Consider the following 16,472-nt stretch of genomic DNA (forward strand, 5'->3'; position numbering starts at 1 on the left):
CTGGGAAAATGTCGACACGCCGTCGAATGGCGGGCCCCAGGTGGCCTGTTCTGGGTATGTGGGAGGACAGCCTGTATGGTACTTCCCGCAGGCTGGTCAGGGTCATGGGTGTGCCGGGGACCATCCGTCCATCTTTCTTCCTGCTCCCACTTGCCAGAGGGGAACGTTTGGGGGGTCCACGTGTAGGGGGACAGGGAGACTCAAAGGAAACGAAGTGCCCCACAAACTGGCAACTGGACAGGTAACGAGTGGCCTCCCCAGCCTAGAACCCAATATTATGGCCCTGCCGCCTGGGCAGAGGACGGTCCTGGGGCCACCACATACGCCTTTACGTGCTAACCCACGTAATCAGGCTGCAGGCAGTTGTAGAAATGATAAGCAGTGAAACCGCCAGAGCTCTTCCCTTACTAGCCAAGCAGCAACGCCATCTATCAAAATGGCTCGGCCTTAGATCACCTGCTTGCTTTGGAGGGAGGAGTTCGTAGAAAGTTTAACCTGAGCCACTGCTGCCTACAGATGAGGAAGGAAAAGTCACAGAGGAGATCACCAACGGAATGAGAAAGGTTGCTCATGTCCCACTCTGGACCTGGGACGGCCGGGGCCCCGGAGAGTTATTCGGAGGATGGTTTTCAACTCTCGGGAGATTCAAAACCCTCATGGGAATTATCCTCCTGATGTGGGGAGCTTGCTTAATCCTAGCTTGCCCAGCGCCCCTGTATACGGTCCGTCTCCAGTCTCATTGAGACAATGGTCTAAAGGAAAACGGCCACGCATGTGATGTTCTGGAAATAGAAACCTCTAAACCAAGATGGTGCTCTTGGACCCAAACTAGGGGGGTCGGAGCATCAAAGGGAGGGATGTGATGGAGCCCTTTCCCAAGGAGCGTGATGAGAAAAGACCTCAAGATAAGGAAGGGCGACCTGGCTATGTGCATCCGTGACATCCCGCACGACCCCGCAACTCGAGACCCATGTATGGGAGGCAAGGAAGTAGAAGACGCATAAAAGACTGCACCACGCGGGGTTCGGGGCTCAGTTTTTGGGTACAAACCCTCCGAGCCCGTGCCGGCACAAACGAAGTTGCTTCCTGGGAAGAAAGGCCTCGACTCCGTGTCACGACGTCCTGCTCCTAGGGCCAGAACCTGGTGATTCGGCTGCGGCCGGCCAGGGACCGCACCTGTCAACTTTCCCCAGGGAGGGACTGAGAGAGGTTGTGGTGTCGCTGGTCTGCCCAAAGTCTTGCTCTTGAGGACCCCGGAAAAGGAAGAAGGGGAGAGGTAGCGGGGGGGGGGGCGGTGCTAAGGGAGTCCTAGTGCAGGAGCAGAGCCTCAGAAAGACCAAAAGAGTGGAAGCCATCACTCTAACGTGCAGCCCATGAACTTATCTTTTTTTTTCAATGTTTATTTATTTTGGGGACAGAGAGAGACAGAGCATGAACGGAGGAGGGGCAGAGAGAGAGGGAGACACAGAATCGGAAACAGGCTCCAGGCTCCGAGCCATCAGCCCAGAGCCCGACGCGGGGCTCGAACTCACGGACCGCGAGATCGTGACCTGGCTGAAGTCGGACGTTTAACCGACTGCGCCACCCAGGCGCCCCCCATGAACTTATTTTTAATACGCTGCTAAACAAGAGGTCCCGTGCTCCACTTTGCAGTCTGGATTTTACCCCATTTTATTCACGAAACAAACTAAGAAGGCCTCTGCTCCAACTTGTAAGGAAAAGTTGGCTGATTTCCGCTTTCAGGAAGACAGAGCGGACATACTTCTGTCTCATCCTCTTGCTAAGTACAACAAAAAGCCCTGGGCATTCTGTATAAAGCAAACTTAAGACTCTGAAAAGGTCAAGAAGAAGGCAGACCTCGGGACCCCAGGATAAGACAGTGGTGAGTTCTGGGTTTTCTGTCTCCTCAACAGAGGAAAGGCGCTGACTCTGTCCAAGTTGACGTGTAGGTTAACACAATTCCTATCAAGGAAGAGGAGGAAAAGGCAAGCTAAAGGCTGGGAGAAAATCTTTGTGAACCACCCGTCCCATCAAGGGATCCATCCCACCGACGGCATGTTTCCCTGAAGCATAAAAAGGACTCTCCAAACCCAACAGTAAAGAAAACAAAAAATCCGATTTTAAAAATGGGCAACGTACGTGAGCAGACACGTCACTGAAGATGATACACAGATGGAAAACAAACACAGGAAAAGATGTTCAACATTAGTCAGCAGGGGGGATGAAAATGAAAACCACGATGAGATTCCACGAAACATGTATCAGGACGGCCAAAATTAAAAAGTGGCGGTTACCGCCAAATGATGGCAAAGGCGCAGGCAAAGTAGATCGCCCGCCCCCTGCCGGCGGGACCGTGAAATGGAACAGCCACTGTGGAAGACGCCTTGGCAGTTTCTCTACAAAGGAAACACGTGGCTACCAGTCAGCCCAGCAAGGACACTCCTGTGCATTTCATCCAGACGAGAGAAAAGTCACCTTCACACGAGACTTGCACACACAGCCTGCACAGGCGTTCACGGTAGCTTTATTCATCACAGCAAAAAACCGGAAGCGGCCCAGATGCCCCTCAGTGGGCGAACGGTTAAGCCCCCATCCATCCACACCACGCACCCAACCCTCGGCAAGAAAAAGTAACAGGCTGCTGAGACGTGCACCAACCCAGATGAATCTCCAGAGAATTCTTCCGAGTGAAACCGAATCCTAGAAAGTTACATACTATATGACCCCATTTATATAGCGTTCCTGAAATGGGGTAGAAAGGGGGTGGGGGAAAGGGGGACAATGGGCGTGGCTCTAAAGGGTGACCTGGGGACCCTCGAGGAGGTGGAAACGCTCTGTATCTTGGCTGTGTCCATGTCAGTACCCTGGTCGTGATATCCTGCAAGACGTTACCGTTAGGGAAAACTTGACAAAGGATACCCGGCATCTGTCTGCATCATTTCTTACAAATACCTGTGAATCTACAATTACCTCGAAATGAAAAGTTTAGTTTTTTTAAGCTATTGAAATACACGTATTTAGGGCCCTAATATGTTCACAAGTGAATTCTACCAAACATTTAAAGAAAAAATTATTCCAACTCTTTACAATCTCTTCCCAGAGATAGGAGCAGAGGAAATACATCCTAACTCATTCTATGAGGCTGGTATTACCCTAATACCAAAACCAGAGGCATTACAAGAAAACTACAGACCAGGATCTCTCATAACCATAGATGTAAAATCCTCAACAGAACATTAGCAAATCAAACCCAATAACATGGAAAAAGGAAATATCCAACACAATATTCGAGGAAAAGAACAAAGCTGAAGGACTGACACTCCCTGACTTCAAGATTTACCACAAAGCTACGGTGCTCGGGACAGTGTGGTGTCGGCAAAAGAAAGTAGACCGATGGGACAGAATAGAGAGCCCAGAAATAGACCCACCTATATACTGTTAACTGCTCTTTGACAAAGAAGCAAAGGCAACATGATGGAGAAAAGAGGCTTTTCAAGAAACGCTGGTGGAACAGCTGGACGTCCACATGCAAAGAAAGGAATCTAGACACAGATCTTACACTCGTCACAAAAATTAGCCCGAAGCAGACCTTACACATGAATGTGAAACGCAAAACTGGAAAGCTATTAGATAATGTCGAAAATCTAGATGACTTTGAGTATGGCGATGACTTTTTATTTTATTTATTTTTTTAATTTTTTTTAATGTTTATTTATTTTTGAGACAGAGAGAGACAGAGTATGAACGGGGGAGGGGCAGAGAGAGAGGGAGACACAGAATCGGAAGCAGGCTCCAGGCTCCGAGCCATCAGCCCAGAGCCTGACGCGGGGCTCGAACTCACGGACCTCGAGATCGTGACCTGAGCTGAAGTCGGACGCTCAACCGACTGAACCACCCAGGCGCCCCTGGCGATGACTTTTTAGATACAACACCAAAGTCATGATCCATAAAGAAATAATAATAAGTGATGAGCTGGGACTTCGTTAAAATGTAAGACTCCTGCTCGGCAAAGGCCACTATTGAGCGAATGAGAAGACAAGCCACTGACCGGCAGAAAATCTTTGCAAAAGACACATCTGATAAAGGACTGTCATCCAAAATACACGAAGAACTCTAAAAACTCAGCAGTAAGAAAATGAACAGCCCAATTAAAAGATGGGCAAAAGACCTGGACAGACGCCTCACTGAAAAAGATACGCAGACAATGCTCCGCGTTGTATGTTCCCCAAACCGATTCCCTGGGCGCCATTTTTCTCTTAGATGAAAGTTCCACCTTCAATTCCCTAGACCAGTATTCCAACGTGGCTCATACGATAATTTGTCTGTGGCGGGATTTGTTGTTTTTTTTTTATAATGTAATGTTTTCATACATTTTTGGGAGACAGAGTGCGAGCAGGGGAGGGGCAGAGAGAGAGAGAGGGAGACACAGAATCCGAAGCAGGCTCCGGGCTCCGAGCTGTCAGCACAGAGCCCGACGCGGGGCTCGAACCCACGGACCGCGAGATCGTGGCCTGAATTGAAGTCGGATGCTTAACCCACTGAGCCCCCCAGGCGCCCCTGTCTATTGTGGTTTCAAGCTGCATCCCCGCTGGCTTTCGGCCAACCGTGGGAGAGTTCCAGGTAGTGGTGCAGGGATCTGTAAAGGGCCCTGCTGAACCCCCCCTCCCTCCGCAACGTACTTCCTCTGGCTGTCCATCTGTGTCCTTTATAATAAATTGGGATAGTAAGAAAAGTGTCTCCCTGAGCTCCTGGGCTGTTACAGCAAATTCTCAGGCCCGAGGAGCGGCCCTGGGAACGGCCTTGCCGCCTGCGGCCAAGGCAGACAGAGGTGTGGGTTACCCGGGGACCCCGCGCCGTGACCGGTGTCCGAATGGGGGCCGGCCTCGAGGGCCTCGTGCGATCTGCCACTAAGTCCAGGCAGTTAGTGTCCGAATTGAATTAAATAACAAAAAAACCACCCCCCAAAACCTCCGGATAATCTAACCCTAACCACAGAGGTGGCCAAGTCACGTAGTACAGGACAGACACTGTGCAAAGCCACACCCACAGACGAGGACACGCCACTTTTATTTTTATGTGGTTTTACAAGGCACTGGCTCTCTACCCGCAACAATAGACGTAATGTATCCTTTTGGTCGTGCTACTTATGCCTCTGGGCTGGCTTCGCCCGCAACTCTGCTCCGGTTTTCCCTCCTCATGCTGAATTTTCTAAAAGCGGTGTGGCCTTGGCCTGCAGATCATGCCGTGGGCAGCACTTGGGGAGCGACGCAGAAGGCAGGCCACCCTCCAGGAAGGGGTCGGGAAGCCCGTTCCAGGCCCCTCCCAGCCCCAGGGGTGAAGTGGGCGGGGCTCCCCCCACCCCTCACCCCCGCACCCCTCCAGCTCCGCCCCGGGTGCACCCGGACAACGAACGACGGGGCACCAGCCTGGGGACAGCCCCCCAACCACCCCCGGGCAGTGCTCGTCTCTGCCCCTGGATTGTGCCCACGGAGTCTCCATCCCAAGGGGCCAGAGGGGGAAAGAAGTGGCCATGAACTCGGTGTTTCCCTCCCGCTCTGCCGTTCCCCGTCAGAACTCGCTGTTCCAAGGGCTCCGCGCTTCCGGCACCGCTCGGCTTGTAAGCGAGCTTTCTAAACGAGCTCTGAGGGCCCGATACTGTCAATAAACACGGACACCTGCCGGGTATACATGTTCACTGACCGAGTTAATTACAACAAGGGGAGGCAGTTGAACATTTTAATCCTCTGTGCTGTTTACAGCAGAACCAGAAGAGAGTCCACTTAATAACCAATCTCACCTGCTGGTTTCTGCAAACCAGTTATCTTAACGGTATTTTAACGAACAAGAATAATATTAGAACAACAACCAGGGAGAAAGTTAACTGGATGATACAGCTTTTCCACAACCCGATGAAAACACCTAAGAAACTAGATAGTTTTTGGTCCCATAACCCGCAACCCCACCGCCCGCGTTTCACGGGGGCCCTGAGAGAGACGGAGAGTTTGCGGGCAACCCTGGGAAAGTGTCCACGCTCAGGGACGCCTCAAGGTATTCAGTACGTCTCTAGTCTGAGTTGTATCTTAGCAGCCCATCTGGAGAGTTAATTTCAAAATACTACTAGCGAAAACTCACCGTGGCTCTTTAGGCAGAGAAGCCTCCAGAGGAAAACCGCCCAGACGGGGTGAAGTCAGGAGGAACGGACAGACTTCTCCGCAGAGCCTTCAACCCTCCCTCCCTCGGCGTCGGGGCAGAGGCTTCTCCCGACATCACAGGAGTCCTCGCCCTCTCCCCAGGGCCACACAGCAGCGTGTCACGTCCGCACTTCCTCAAAAAGGGGGCTTTTGATCGCCGAGACCCTCGGCCCCTGCGCCGGCCCCCTCGGCGCCCTGATGCGGACGGAAAGCTGCCCCCCTTCCCCGCAGCCCCTTAAACAACCCTTCCAAACTCCGGCTCGCCTCCCCCCCGGCACATCCAGACGACGTCTCTGTGCCTTCAGAGTTTCTCCACCGAACTCTACTCGATTTCCAACCCTTTGGATTGAAACTCCATCCGGAGGATCTGGGACAGGCACCTCCCGAACTCCTCCAGGATCATCTGCTCCGCCAGGCGTTCCGAGCAGCGCTCCTTCTCGGCCTCCTCGCCCTGGGCCAGCAGGCAGGAGCACGTGCCTTCCACCACCTCCCAGGAGATGCACGAGGGCCGCCTGGCAGAGACACGGCGGTTACGGGCCGCGGTCCTGAACTCCAGACCCAGCGGGTGTCTGCGACACCTGAGACGTTCAAGGGGACCCGCGTCCTGGTATGTTAAAGAACGTCACCGGCTCCCGCACAGAGCAGGTAACTCGGCGAGGACGAAAACAGACGACCCACTTACATACAGGACAGGTCGGACACAGCGGTCTCGGCAGGGCACCCCTCCCTCCCCGAGGAAACACGGGGTGACATCTAGGGCCGGTCAAGCCCGGGGGGCTGCCGGTCCTCCCCGTCCCTCGCACCCACCCCCTGGACACACGCACTTGCTTTCCAAGTGTATAGACCGACTCTCCTCGAATTCACCTGCTTCCCCTCTTCTGACGGCGGGTTCACGGCACCTACCTGTCTTTTCTGAACTGCGGCAGTCCCGCGGATTCAGTTGGTGACAAATGAGGGCTGCCTTCAAACCCTCCAGCGTCCGGATGGTAGGGCATGCTCATTAGGGTTTTCCTTTCTGGGCCTTCGTCATAATTTTTGCAACCAATGCATTTGCAAATAGAAGAACACATAATTTTGGCCTGGTAAGACAAAACGCTTCCATGAAATTAGACTGCTCGTAATTCGGCAAAAAGCAACACATTCTGTCTGGACCTTAAATAACAGCGTGTGGGCGTGTGCGCGGCAGATACGGCATTTTTCACAAACGGAGGCTTTGCGGTGACCCTGCGTCCAGGGTCAGTTTTTTGACCCAATTGTTCGTCGACACAATTTTTCCCACGGCATTGGCTCACTTCGTGTCTCGGCGTCGCAGTTTGGTCATTCTCTCGTCGTTGCCTTGACATTTTTTGTGACGGTGCTCTGTGAGCAGTGAGGGCGTCCCAGCACTCAGATGGTGGCGGGCACTTTTTCCCAACAAAGCATTTCTTAACGGAGGCGTGGACGTTGTGTTTTCGCCCCCAGGCTACGGCACACTTACCAGACCACGTGTAATATAGACACGACTTTTCTATGCGCTTGGGAAGCCAAAACCTTCGTTTGGCTGCCTGACTGCGGTGATCTGGAACGGGCCCCGTGGGACCCCCCCCCCCGGGGGGCCCCAGTGGCGCAGGCCCTGCTGTGGCCCAGCTCGCGCAGGTGGGTGGGGTCTGAGACCCCCCCGAGGGCAGGCCTGGGGTGGGTGTTCTGGGAGAGGCCCTTCCTGCTTACTCGTGGGCGGACTTTCTTGTGTTTCTTGTCGCCAGGCAGCTGGCCCGGCCAGCCGGGCGACCCCTTCTCACGCCGGCTGGGCGGTCTGGACGCCGGCCTGCCCAGCGCTATGGTTCCCGGCCCCCTCTTTCTTTCCGCTGCTGGGATTTCCCTCTGTTCTCTTCAGCTCAGAGATGCACATCAAGAGGAATCCATTGTGTTTTACCTCCACCTCTGGGTGTCTTGAGCAAGAGGCCTTTCAGGATTTCTAGCCTACTCTGGAGAATACGGGACATCTGCCTGGGCCTCCGGAAAACGGGCGGCTCGCTGTCTCGGGCGGCAGGGAGGGCACCATGGAGGGCGGCTGGAGGTGCCGTCCGCGCCTGGAGATCCTTCTGCTGGGGCGATGCCACTCGCTGGCTGAATTCGGCATCTCTGCAGTACTTCTGACCGTATTTGCAAAATCCTAGCCGGGGGATCGCTAGGTCTGCTCACTCAGATCTTCCAACACGTGTCCCCGGAACCACAAGGAGTCTTCTGAAGCCTGACCATCTGTGACTACCTTTTAAAAGTAAACTTCAGGGGCGCCTGGGTGGCTCGGTCGTTTAAGCGTCCGACTTCGGCTCAGGTCACGATCTCACAGTTTGTGGGTTCGAGCCCTGCGTCGGGCTCTGTGCTGACAGCTCAGAGCCTGGAGCCTGCTTCGGATTCTGTGTCTCCCTCTCTGTCTGACCCTACCCCGTTCATGCTCTGTCTCTCTCTGTCTCAAAAATAAATAAACGTTAAAAAAAACTTTTTTTTTTTTAATTAAAAAAATAAATAAATAAAAGTAAACTTCACAGGCGCCCCCCCAAGACGGCAAGCAAACCAAAGGAGAGCCTTTCGAGGGAGGGTTTCCTGGCTGCTTTGCTGCTGGGACTTGCGGGCTCCTTCCTCTGCCTCCCTGTCCTCCAACACCAAGAAAGGAGACAGAAAAGGTGGCAGGAAAGGGGAAACCACAGGGCGGGAGCAAGTCCCTCCACGGCCACCGAACCCTTGAGAAACGGGTTCGTCCAGGAACTCGGTCTGCACCGCTGTGTCCCAGCATCTGGCCGGCGGCCAGGGCCCGCCGCCCGCTCTGGGCTCTGAGCGCCCGGCCTGGGCACCCAGCTCTGCCAGGCAGGGCCCGCACAGAGCGGGCGGGGCCGGGCGGCGGGCGGCCTCCGCTGGGCGCCGGGGGCTGGGCTCGGAGCGGGCGACCGGTTCCCGAAGGGGCCCCGGGTTCATTTGCTTGACTCGGAAAGCATGGCTGGTCGCCGAGAAATTCATGCAGATTAACACGAGTGCACGACAGAAACCTTAGGGGGAAGCAGACGGAACCCGACTTCTTTTTTAATTACGGTAAAACACAATTCTTTCAACCGCAGAGGTTACTGAGGCCCAGATACCGGCCTGTTGGTTTTCGTACCAGCCCCAGGGAAGAGCGACTGACCTCGTAGCACTCACAGTAATTCTTAAGGCAGCCTGACCTCCTGCAGTTACAGCCTCTGTTGTGCCGAGGCTTCACGTCTCCCGGCTTCCCCTTCCCAATCTTTGGCTGGAAAGCTTCTGGGTTCCTATCGAGACATGCCTAAGGCAGAAAACACAAAAGTCCGTCAGGTACCCTCCGTTCTGGCAAGAGAACTTTCCGCGAGACTCACGGGGCCTCCAGGAAGGGCCCCGCATGTCCTGTTCCAACACACGCACGCGCTTGAAGGCACTGCCTTCCCCCCGGCTCCCCCCCCCCGCCCCCCGCTGCCCCACTGCTGCCCCGAGGTTCAAGGTCGTGTACGTAGTTACTGTGAAATCGCTGGATGGTAAAGATGCGAACAGGATGATGGTGTCCCCGTAGCCGTGTCTCCTTCCCGGCATGTTTTTCCCGAGACAGCGGGGAAGGTGGCGCTGTGCTAACGGCGTACTGAACATCTACCGTGTTCCGGGCACCTTTCCCGGGGGGTTTGCGGGCACTCCCTCACTTAGTCCTCACAGCGGCCTCGGGAAGTAAACCCCACCGTTGTTTCTGTCTCACAGATGAAGAAACTGAGGCCCGAGAGCTTAAGTAGTACATGGCAAGGGACGGAAGGGGGTCGCCCGGCCCGGGGCCCCGCCACTGGGCCCCGTCCTGCTCGCACGACGCGCTCGCTGGGCTTTTTATCCTGGCCGCTCTAACTTTTTATCCATCTTTCCGCTATCTATCTACACAGACAAATGCGGGCATAGTGTTTTTAACGAAGTGATTGGGTACAGCAGCGCCTGGGGGTCCGACGTCGGCTCAGGTCATGATCTCGCGGTTCGTGGGCTCGAGCCCCGCGTCGGGCTCTGTGCGGACAGCCCGGAGCCCGGGGCCCACTTCCCATTCTGGGTCTCCCTCTCCCTCTGCCCCTCCCCTGCTTGTGCTCTGTCTCTCTCTGTCTCTCACAAATAAAAAATGAAAACATTAAAAAGACAACAGCAAACAGACAAAGTCACTCAGGCCAATCCGAGCACCAGGCAAGTCACGGTAGCAGCCCTGCCCTCCTCGCTCCCCTCCCCCCAGCCACAGGTTAACACGTAGGGTCTGTGCGGTCTGACAAGACCCTCCCGTCGCTGCAGAGGGTCCCCTGGGCAGCACGGCCTGGAGCGAGACTGGGGGACAGCGGGGTGTCACGAATGGCGCACGACCCAGCCCCAGAGGCTCCCCGTGACTCCCCCCCGTCAACATACCCGGTGGGGACCCCCGTGCCGACCCCCTCTGCTGTCCCCGCGCAAGCATCAGCAGCACGGCGCCCACGAGACTCCCCTTCTTCTTCTCACCGTCCGCTCTCTCCCACTCTACCGCTGACCAACACTGGGCTGTCCCTGGTGGAGCACGCGCGCTCACGCACACTCACGCACGCTTCCGGTGCCCCTGTGTTCAGGAACAACACTGCTGGCTCATAGCACGTGCAAAGGTCCCGCTGCGGAAACTATTGCCACACGATTTCCCCACGTGCTTATGCCATCGAATGTTCCTACCAGCGATGCTTGAAAATGCCAACGCTTTCAAAACCACATTTTTTTGTTTTTAATTTGAGAGAGAACCGTGCACAAGCAGGGGAGAGGGGCAGAGGGAGAGAGAGAATCCTAAGCGCAGAGCCTGATGTGGGGCGCGATCCCACGACCCCGGGATCGAGACCTGAGCCAAAGTCACGAGTCCGATGCTCAACCGACTGGGCCACCCAGGCGCCCCCCAAATTCCAACACTTTTTAAATAAAACTTTATACACTTTTAGCTGTAGACAATACCTTTCAGCCCCAAAGAAAGAAAATGCCACACCACCGAAGTTTAGCGGCATCATCATTCTCTTCCGTCCCATGGCTCTGGCTCTATCAAAATGGGTAAGATACTTTCAAGTGACCTGTCTATAATCCAAGAGGGGAGTTAAATTATCGTAGGGACAAAACGGAGCATGACAGCCTCAAGGCGACACGCGATGGCCCGTGACTTCCCTTTGTAAACCGGGGACACGAAAACGTCACTCCCCACGCCCGACTGTCCTCCCTTCTCTGATGATCTTTGATGTCCATGGGAAGGGGTGAGCCGCGAGCTCCCGCATCCGGCCTGTAGCGCACACGGGGCCACAGAGCCGCCGTGGCCCCCCGAGGAAAGTCCAGATGCGCCCCTTTCACCCGGAAGCCACAGAGAATAAACACTGGGCACGTGTCGTGGCTGAGAGCCCCAGCCAGCTCGCCGTCCAGCCGGCTCCTACCCCTCTCAGACGCCACCCTCCAAGCTCGGCCTGTCTCCTGCATGATCGAGTTTAGGACTCAAATCTCTGAACCCCAAATCAGGACAAAGTGGACATCTGCACGCTCTTAAGTCGGCACCTCCACCGAAGCCATCCCACACGGTGGGGAACAAAGATCTTTCTCTGACTGCCGCTCTCCCAACAGCTCTCTCGAGAGCCAATACCCCACCCTCGGGGATCTCTGGAGGTAAGTTTTGTGAGTATCTCATGCACGTGTGTGATTCATTCATTCATTCATTCATTCGTGAAAGAGCAGGGCGAGGGGCAGAAGGAGAGGCAGAGAGAGAATCCCAAGCAGGTTCCACGCTCAGGGTGGAGCCCGACGCGGCGCTCGATCCACGGCCCTGGGATCGTGACCTGAGCCGAAACCAAGAGTCGGACCCTCGGCCCACTGAGCCACCCGGGCGCCCCCTCAAGCACTTTTAAAGACCGTTAGAACGCGCGGAGTCAGGGGGAAGTGGTCACCTTAATGGCCTTGAACCGCTGGACTTCGTGATGCAGGTTGTTGCAGCAATTGTTACAGTTGCAGTTGTGGCAAAAGTCCCCGCTGGCAAAGCATTCGCAGTACCTGTGAAGCAACGACACGGCGGCTCAGAGGCCGCGATCGCCATCGACAGCAGCGGGCACGGGAAAGGAGCCGGCGTGCCGCAGTCCACACGGCTGCCGCTTAGACGCCTCTGACGCCTTCCTGGTGAGAGCTACAGCCCGGGGCGATGCCCTCCAGCGGCCAAGAGGACAGAGAGAAACGAGTCAGAGCCACTCGTTTCGTAATGCAGGAGTTTGCAAAGCAAAACGGTTTCCCGGACGCCGTCAGTCGCTGCCCCCACCTCTGACCGGGCGTCCACCGACGCCCCCCGCCCCCAGGAGCGGCCCCCGCTGGCGAGCAGGAGACACACACGTGTCACCCCCTGCTGTAACGGGAGGGCGTTCGTGGATCCCCGCTCTGCAGAACAGCTTTGGTGGCGGAATCCCTCCCAGACTGCGGCCACTGCGGCCCGGGATTCCGGGAGTCATAAAGGCAACGGCCGGTGACAGGTGGCCGCGCTGACGACCTCGCAGAGCGGTCAGCGTGGCTGGGCCTGTGGCTTGCGCGCTGAGACGCCTTCCTCGCCTCGCGTGGGAATTCAGTGTCGAGGCACGGACTCCCCCCGTCTTACCCACAACCGGCCCCCCGGGGAGGTTTCGCAAGTTCTCCTCCCGGACGGGTCCCACACCGCTCTCTTCCAAGAGCATGAGGCATCGACAAGGGGTTCAAATCCGTCTGTCACACCAGCTCTGCCGCCAGGTCCCCACATTATCTGCTGCGGGTTATTTGTCGCATCTTGAGCACTAAAATGGAAGTCATGGCATCTAAGCTGCCAGTCTCAAGGGGTCGCCCAGGGGAGCTGGGACAGCGTGTGGCCCTGCTTCCCGTCCAGTGCTGGGTGAGGCCAGGAGGGGCCTCTGTTGGACACCACGGTGGCCGGATGTCCGTACCAGCCTCACCGTTACGGAATTCATAAACATTATTCTTCTTTCGTGTATGGTTTTAACTTTCTTAAATAATATTTTTAAATGCATGTCAAGCCAAGAGGAGAGTACAAGAGATCATCAGAGGTGAAATAAACAGGAAACTGCAGGGGCGCCTGGGGGGCTCAGTCGGTTCGGCGTCCGACTTCGGCTCAGGCCACAATCTCACGGTTCGTGAGTTCGAGCCCCGAGTCGGGCTCGGTGCTGACAGCTCGGAGCCCGGAGCCTGCTTCCGGTTCTGTGTCTCCCTCTCTCTCTGCCCCTCCCCTGCTCACCTCTGTCTCTCTCTGTCTCGAAAATAAATTTAAAAAGAAAAGAAGAAGAAGAAGGAGAAGAAACTGCAAACTTGGCGGGGGGCGGGGGGCGGGGGGCATGGCTCTGTGGCGGCTAAGGGTTGTCCTGGGGCATCTGCTGGTCCCTGGTGACCCAGAGCCTGCTCATTCAGGAGACAGAAGACAAAATCCGGGCTACCGAACGTGGGAGGTGCACCAGACACACACACACACACACACACACACACACACACACGCCCATAAAAAGCACAGACCCTTAAAGGGCAAACTCCCCACAAATCATCTACTCCACTGGGACAGAGAGAACAGGAGGAGGAGTCTGGAAAGCAGAGGAGAGAGGTACCGAGAACTGACTCAAGAGCGCGCCAGCTCTTAAGACTGGGAAGCAGGGGGCCCAGAGGCTGCTCTGGGGCGGGAGCGCAAGGAGGGTGGGATGGGAAGAGAACTGGTGGAAATGCTATTTCGGGGGGCGCGGGCCCCCAGGCTCCTGCCCCCTTCCAGCACCCTCCGCCCTCTCCATCACCGTGGCCAGAGACCGAAATTACTCTCTGGGGTAAAACAAGTGAGGGCTGGGGGATCACAACGGATCAAAGGAGGAAAGGTGAATGTGGAGCCCCGTGGCCCCTAGGATCCTAGCACCACCCTGGAAAAGCCTTCTCCGAGGATCCCAGCCAGCCCAGAACGACATACAGGGAGGAAGGGTCCCGCAGTTTCCCAACAGACAGATGGCTTAGTCACACGGCCCGACGGTGCGGCCACAGTGAGCAGGTCCCCACTGATGCACGGAGAGTCCCCAGGCAGCTTATGCCTCGTTCTTAAGTGTGAGCAGTGTGACAGCCGGAGATCCGCACACATTTCAGGGAACATTTTGACCCGAAAGACAGAGGACTAAACGGAAACGGGGGGAGCGAGGGCATCAACGGCTTTGGACGAATTAAGAAACAAGAAAATGATACTTAAAAAAAAAACAGACTATAAAAATGATGTTCTGGAAAATAAAGAAGCAATCACATGAGAGGATTACCTACCTTAACAGACGGCATGAAAACTAGAGTGCCCACCAAAAAAGGGAAGCGAAAACACAGGATGAGTTTTCTAGGTCCAAAATTTTCACAATTAGAGGTCCGGAAAGAGAAGAGTTTTACGATCAAAGGGGCACATGGGCCCCTGGGTGGCTCAGTCAGTTAAGTGACCGACTCTTGATTTCAGCTCAGGTCACGATCTCACGGTTCATGGGATCGAGCCCCACCTCAGGCTCTGTGCTGACAGTGTGGAGCCTGCTTGGGATTCTCTCTCTCCCTCTCTCTCTGCCCCTCCCCCGCTCATGCACACGCACGTGCTCGCTCTCTCTCTCTCTCTCTCTCTCAAAATAAATAAATATACCTTAAGAAAATAATGAAGGGCAGAAAATAATTTAGGAACATTTCTCAGAACTAAGGGGCACGTCTCTTCAGAGTAAAAGGACTGCCAAGTGGCCAGCGCAAGAGGTGAAGGAGACCCAAAGCAAGACTTCATCACCTAGTTTCAGAGCACCGGGAACACAGACGGGATCCTACGAGGTTCTAGAAAGAGTAAAACGGATTTCATACAAGCAGCAAGAACGAGAATGCTATCAAAACTTCAATGGCAACACCGGAAACTAGAAGAAAAGGTGGCAAAGCCTTCCAAATTCTGAAGAAAAACTGAAGTTGAACTAAAGTTGGAACTCCAACTCCAAAATAACCATCTAGGCGTTGAGGACAGGCTCTGACGGGTTTAGACATGGGACGATCTCTCTGCACGCTCTCAAAGGACGCCCCGGAGGATGCGCTACGTCAAACGACGCAGAGTCAAATGAGGACGACAAGGGGGATCCAGGAGCCGGGGAATCAGACTTGAGGAGGACACAGAGGAAGTCCTGGGCGTGGCGGCAGAGGGGAGTCCAAGGTCAGAGCTGCGCATCAGGCCTGGAAGCCACACTGTCCATGGCGGGAAGACAGTTAAATACCCGGAGCACAGTTTAAGGTTTAAATTAGTGTCATGTACATAGAAAGCTGAGTACCAAGTATTAACTCAAGGGAAAAGATGAAGAAGGGCAGGAAAGGAAATTAATCAAGGTCCACAGAGAGTAGTGTTTTCCTAGTTGTGAAATACAAAGACTACTGATCTAACCACGGGCATCTGATGTCTGGGTGTGGGAAATGGTGGCAGGGAGCTGACAGGGTGGCAGGGCGGAAACAGCCAAACCCACATCTTCCATGGTACAGAAATGAGATTATTCCCAAGTTGAAAAGCCAAGCTTAGCAAAGCAGGTAGGTTACTTCCATTTATGGAGGCGAATATTAAAAGACTCTGTTAAGAGAGTCGAAAATTCCTGGAGGTCAGAAAATAAGGGACAATTATCAGGGAGCTACCATTCTTCCTCACGAGCCTTGTAGAATTATTTGGCTCTTTAGACTCTACGTGTGTTGGAGCACCTGGCTGGTTTAGTCAGTGGAGCGTGCAACTCTTGATGTTGGGGTTGTGAGTTTGAGCCCCATGTAGAGATTACTTAAAAATAAAATCTAAAAGAGATAAAAAATAAGGGCACCTGGGTGGCTCAGTTGGGTCAGCGTCCGACTCCTCATTTCAGCTCAGGTCATGATCTCACAGTTAGTGGGATGGGGCCCCAAGCTGGGCTCTGCTCTGACAGCATGGAGCCTGCTTGGGATTCTCTCTCTTCCTCTCTCTCTCTGCCCCTTCTCTGCTTCTGTGTGTGCTCTTTCTCTCTCTCTCTCTCTCTCTCACTCTCTCAAAATAAACAAAAATTTTAAAAAGATAAAAATAAAAAAAACAAACTCTCTGTATGTACAATCTGAATAAAAATAATAACTAAATTCAAAGTGAAAAAGGATAAACTGAAAGATAAGAAATTAAGATCGAGGTGCATCATAAACAAAGAGATTAAAAAATACAGAAAAAAAGGGGCGCCTAGGTGGCTCAGTCGGTTAAGCGTCTGACTTAGGCTCGGGTCATGATCTCCTAGCTCG

The 16,472-nt window shown here is 54.4% G+C and overlaps 1 protein-coding gene across 1 annotated transcript in view; it reads right to left on the bottom strand.

The window, feature by feature from the left end:
* Positions 1-5,467: 5,467 nt before the first annotated feature.
* The window catches only part of TESMIN (testis expressed metallothionein like protein), a 35,887-nt gene continuing 24,882 nt past the window's right edge, over positions 5,468-16,472 (bottom strand). Inside the window, exons 6-9 of the mRNA XM_032594941.1 lie at positions 12,128-12,230; positions 9,349-9,486; positions 7,095-7,270; positions 5,468-6,703 (exon numbers count right to left, since the gene is read on the bottom strand). Of these exons, the coding sequence (XP_032450832.1) occupies positions 6,514-6,703; positions 7,095-7,270; positions 9,349-9,486; positions 12,128-12,230 (607 nt within the window). The 3' untranslated portion in view covers positions 5,468-6,513. The remainder of the gene's footprint in view (positions 6,704-7,094; positions 7,271-9,348; positions 9,487-12,127; positions 12,231-16,472) is intronic.

The sequence above is a fragment of the Lynx canadensis genome, chromosome D1 (genome assembly GCF_007474595.2).
Source record: "Lynx canadensis isolate LIC74 chromosome D1, mLynCan4.pri.v2, whole genome shotgun sequence".
Lineage (NCBI taxonomy): Eukaryota > Metazoa > Chordata > Mammalia > Carnivora > Felidae > Lynx > Lynx canadensis.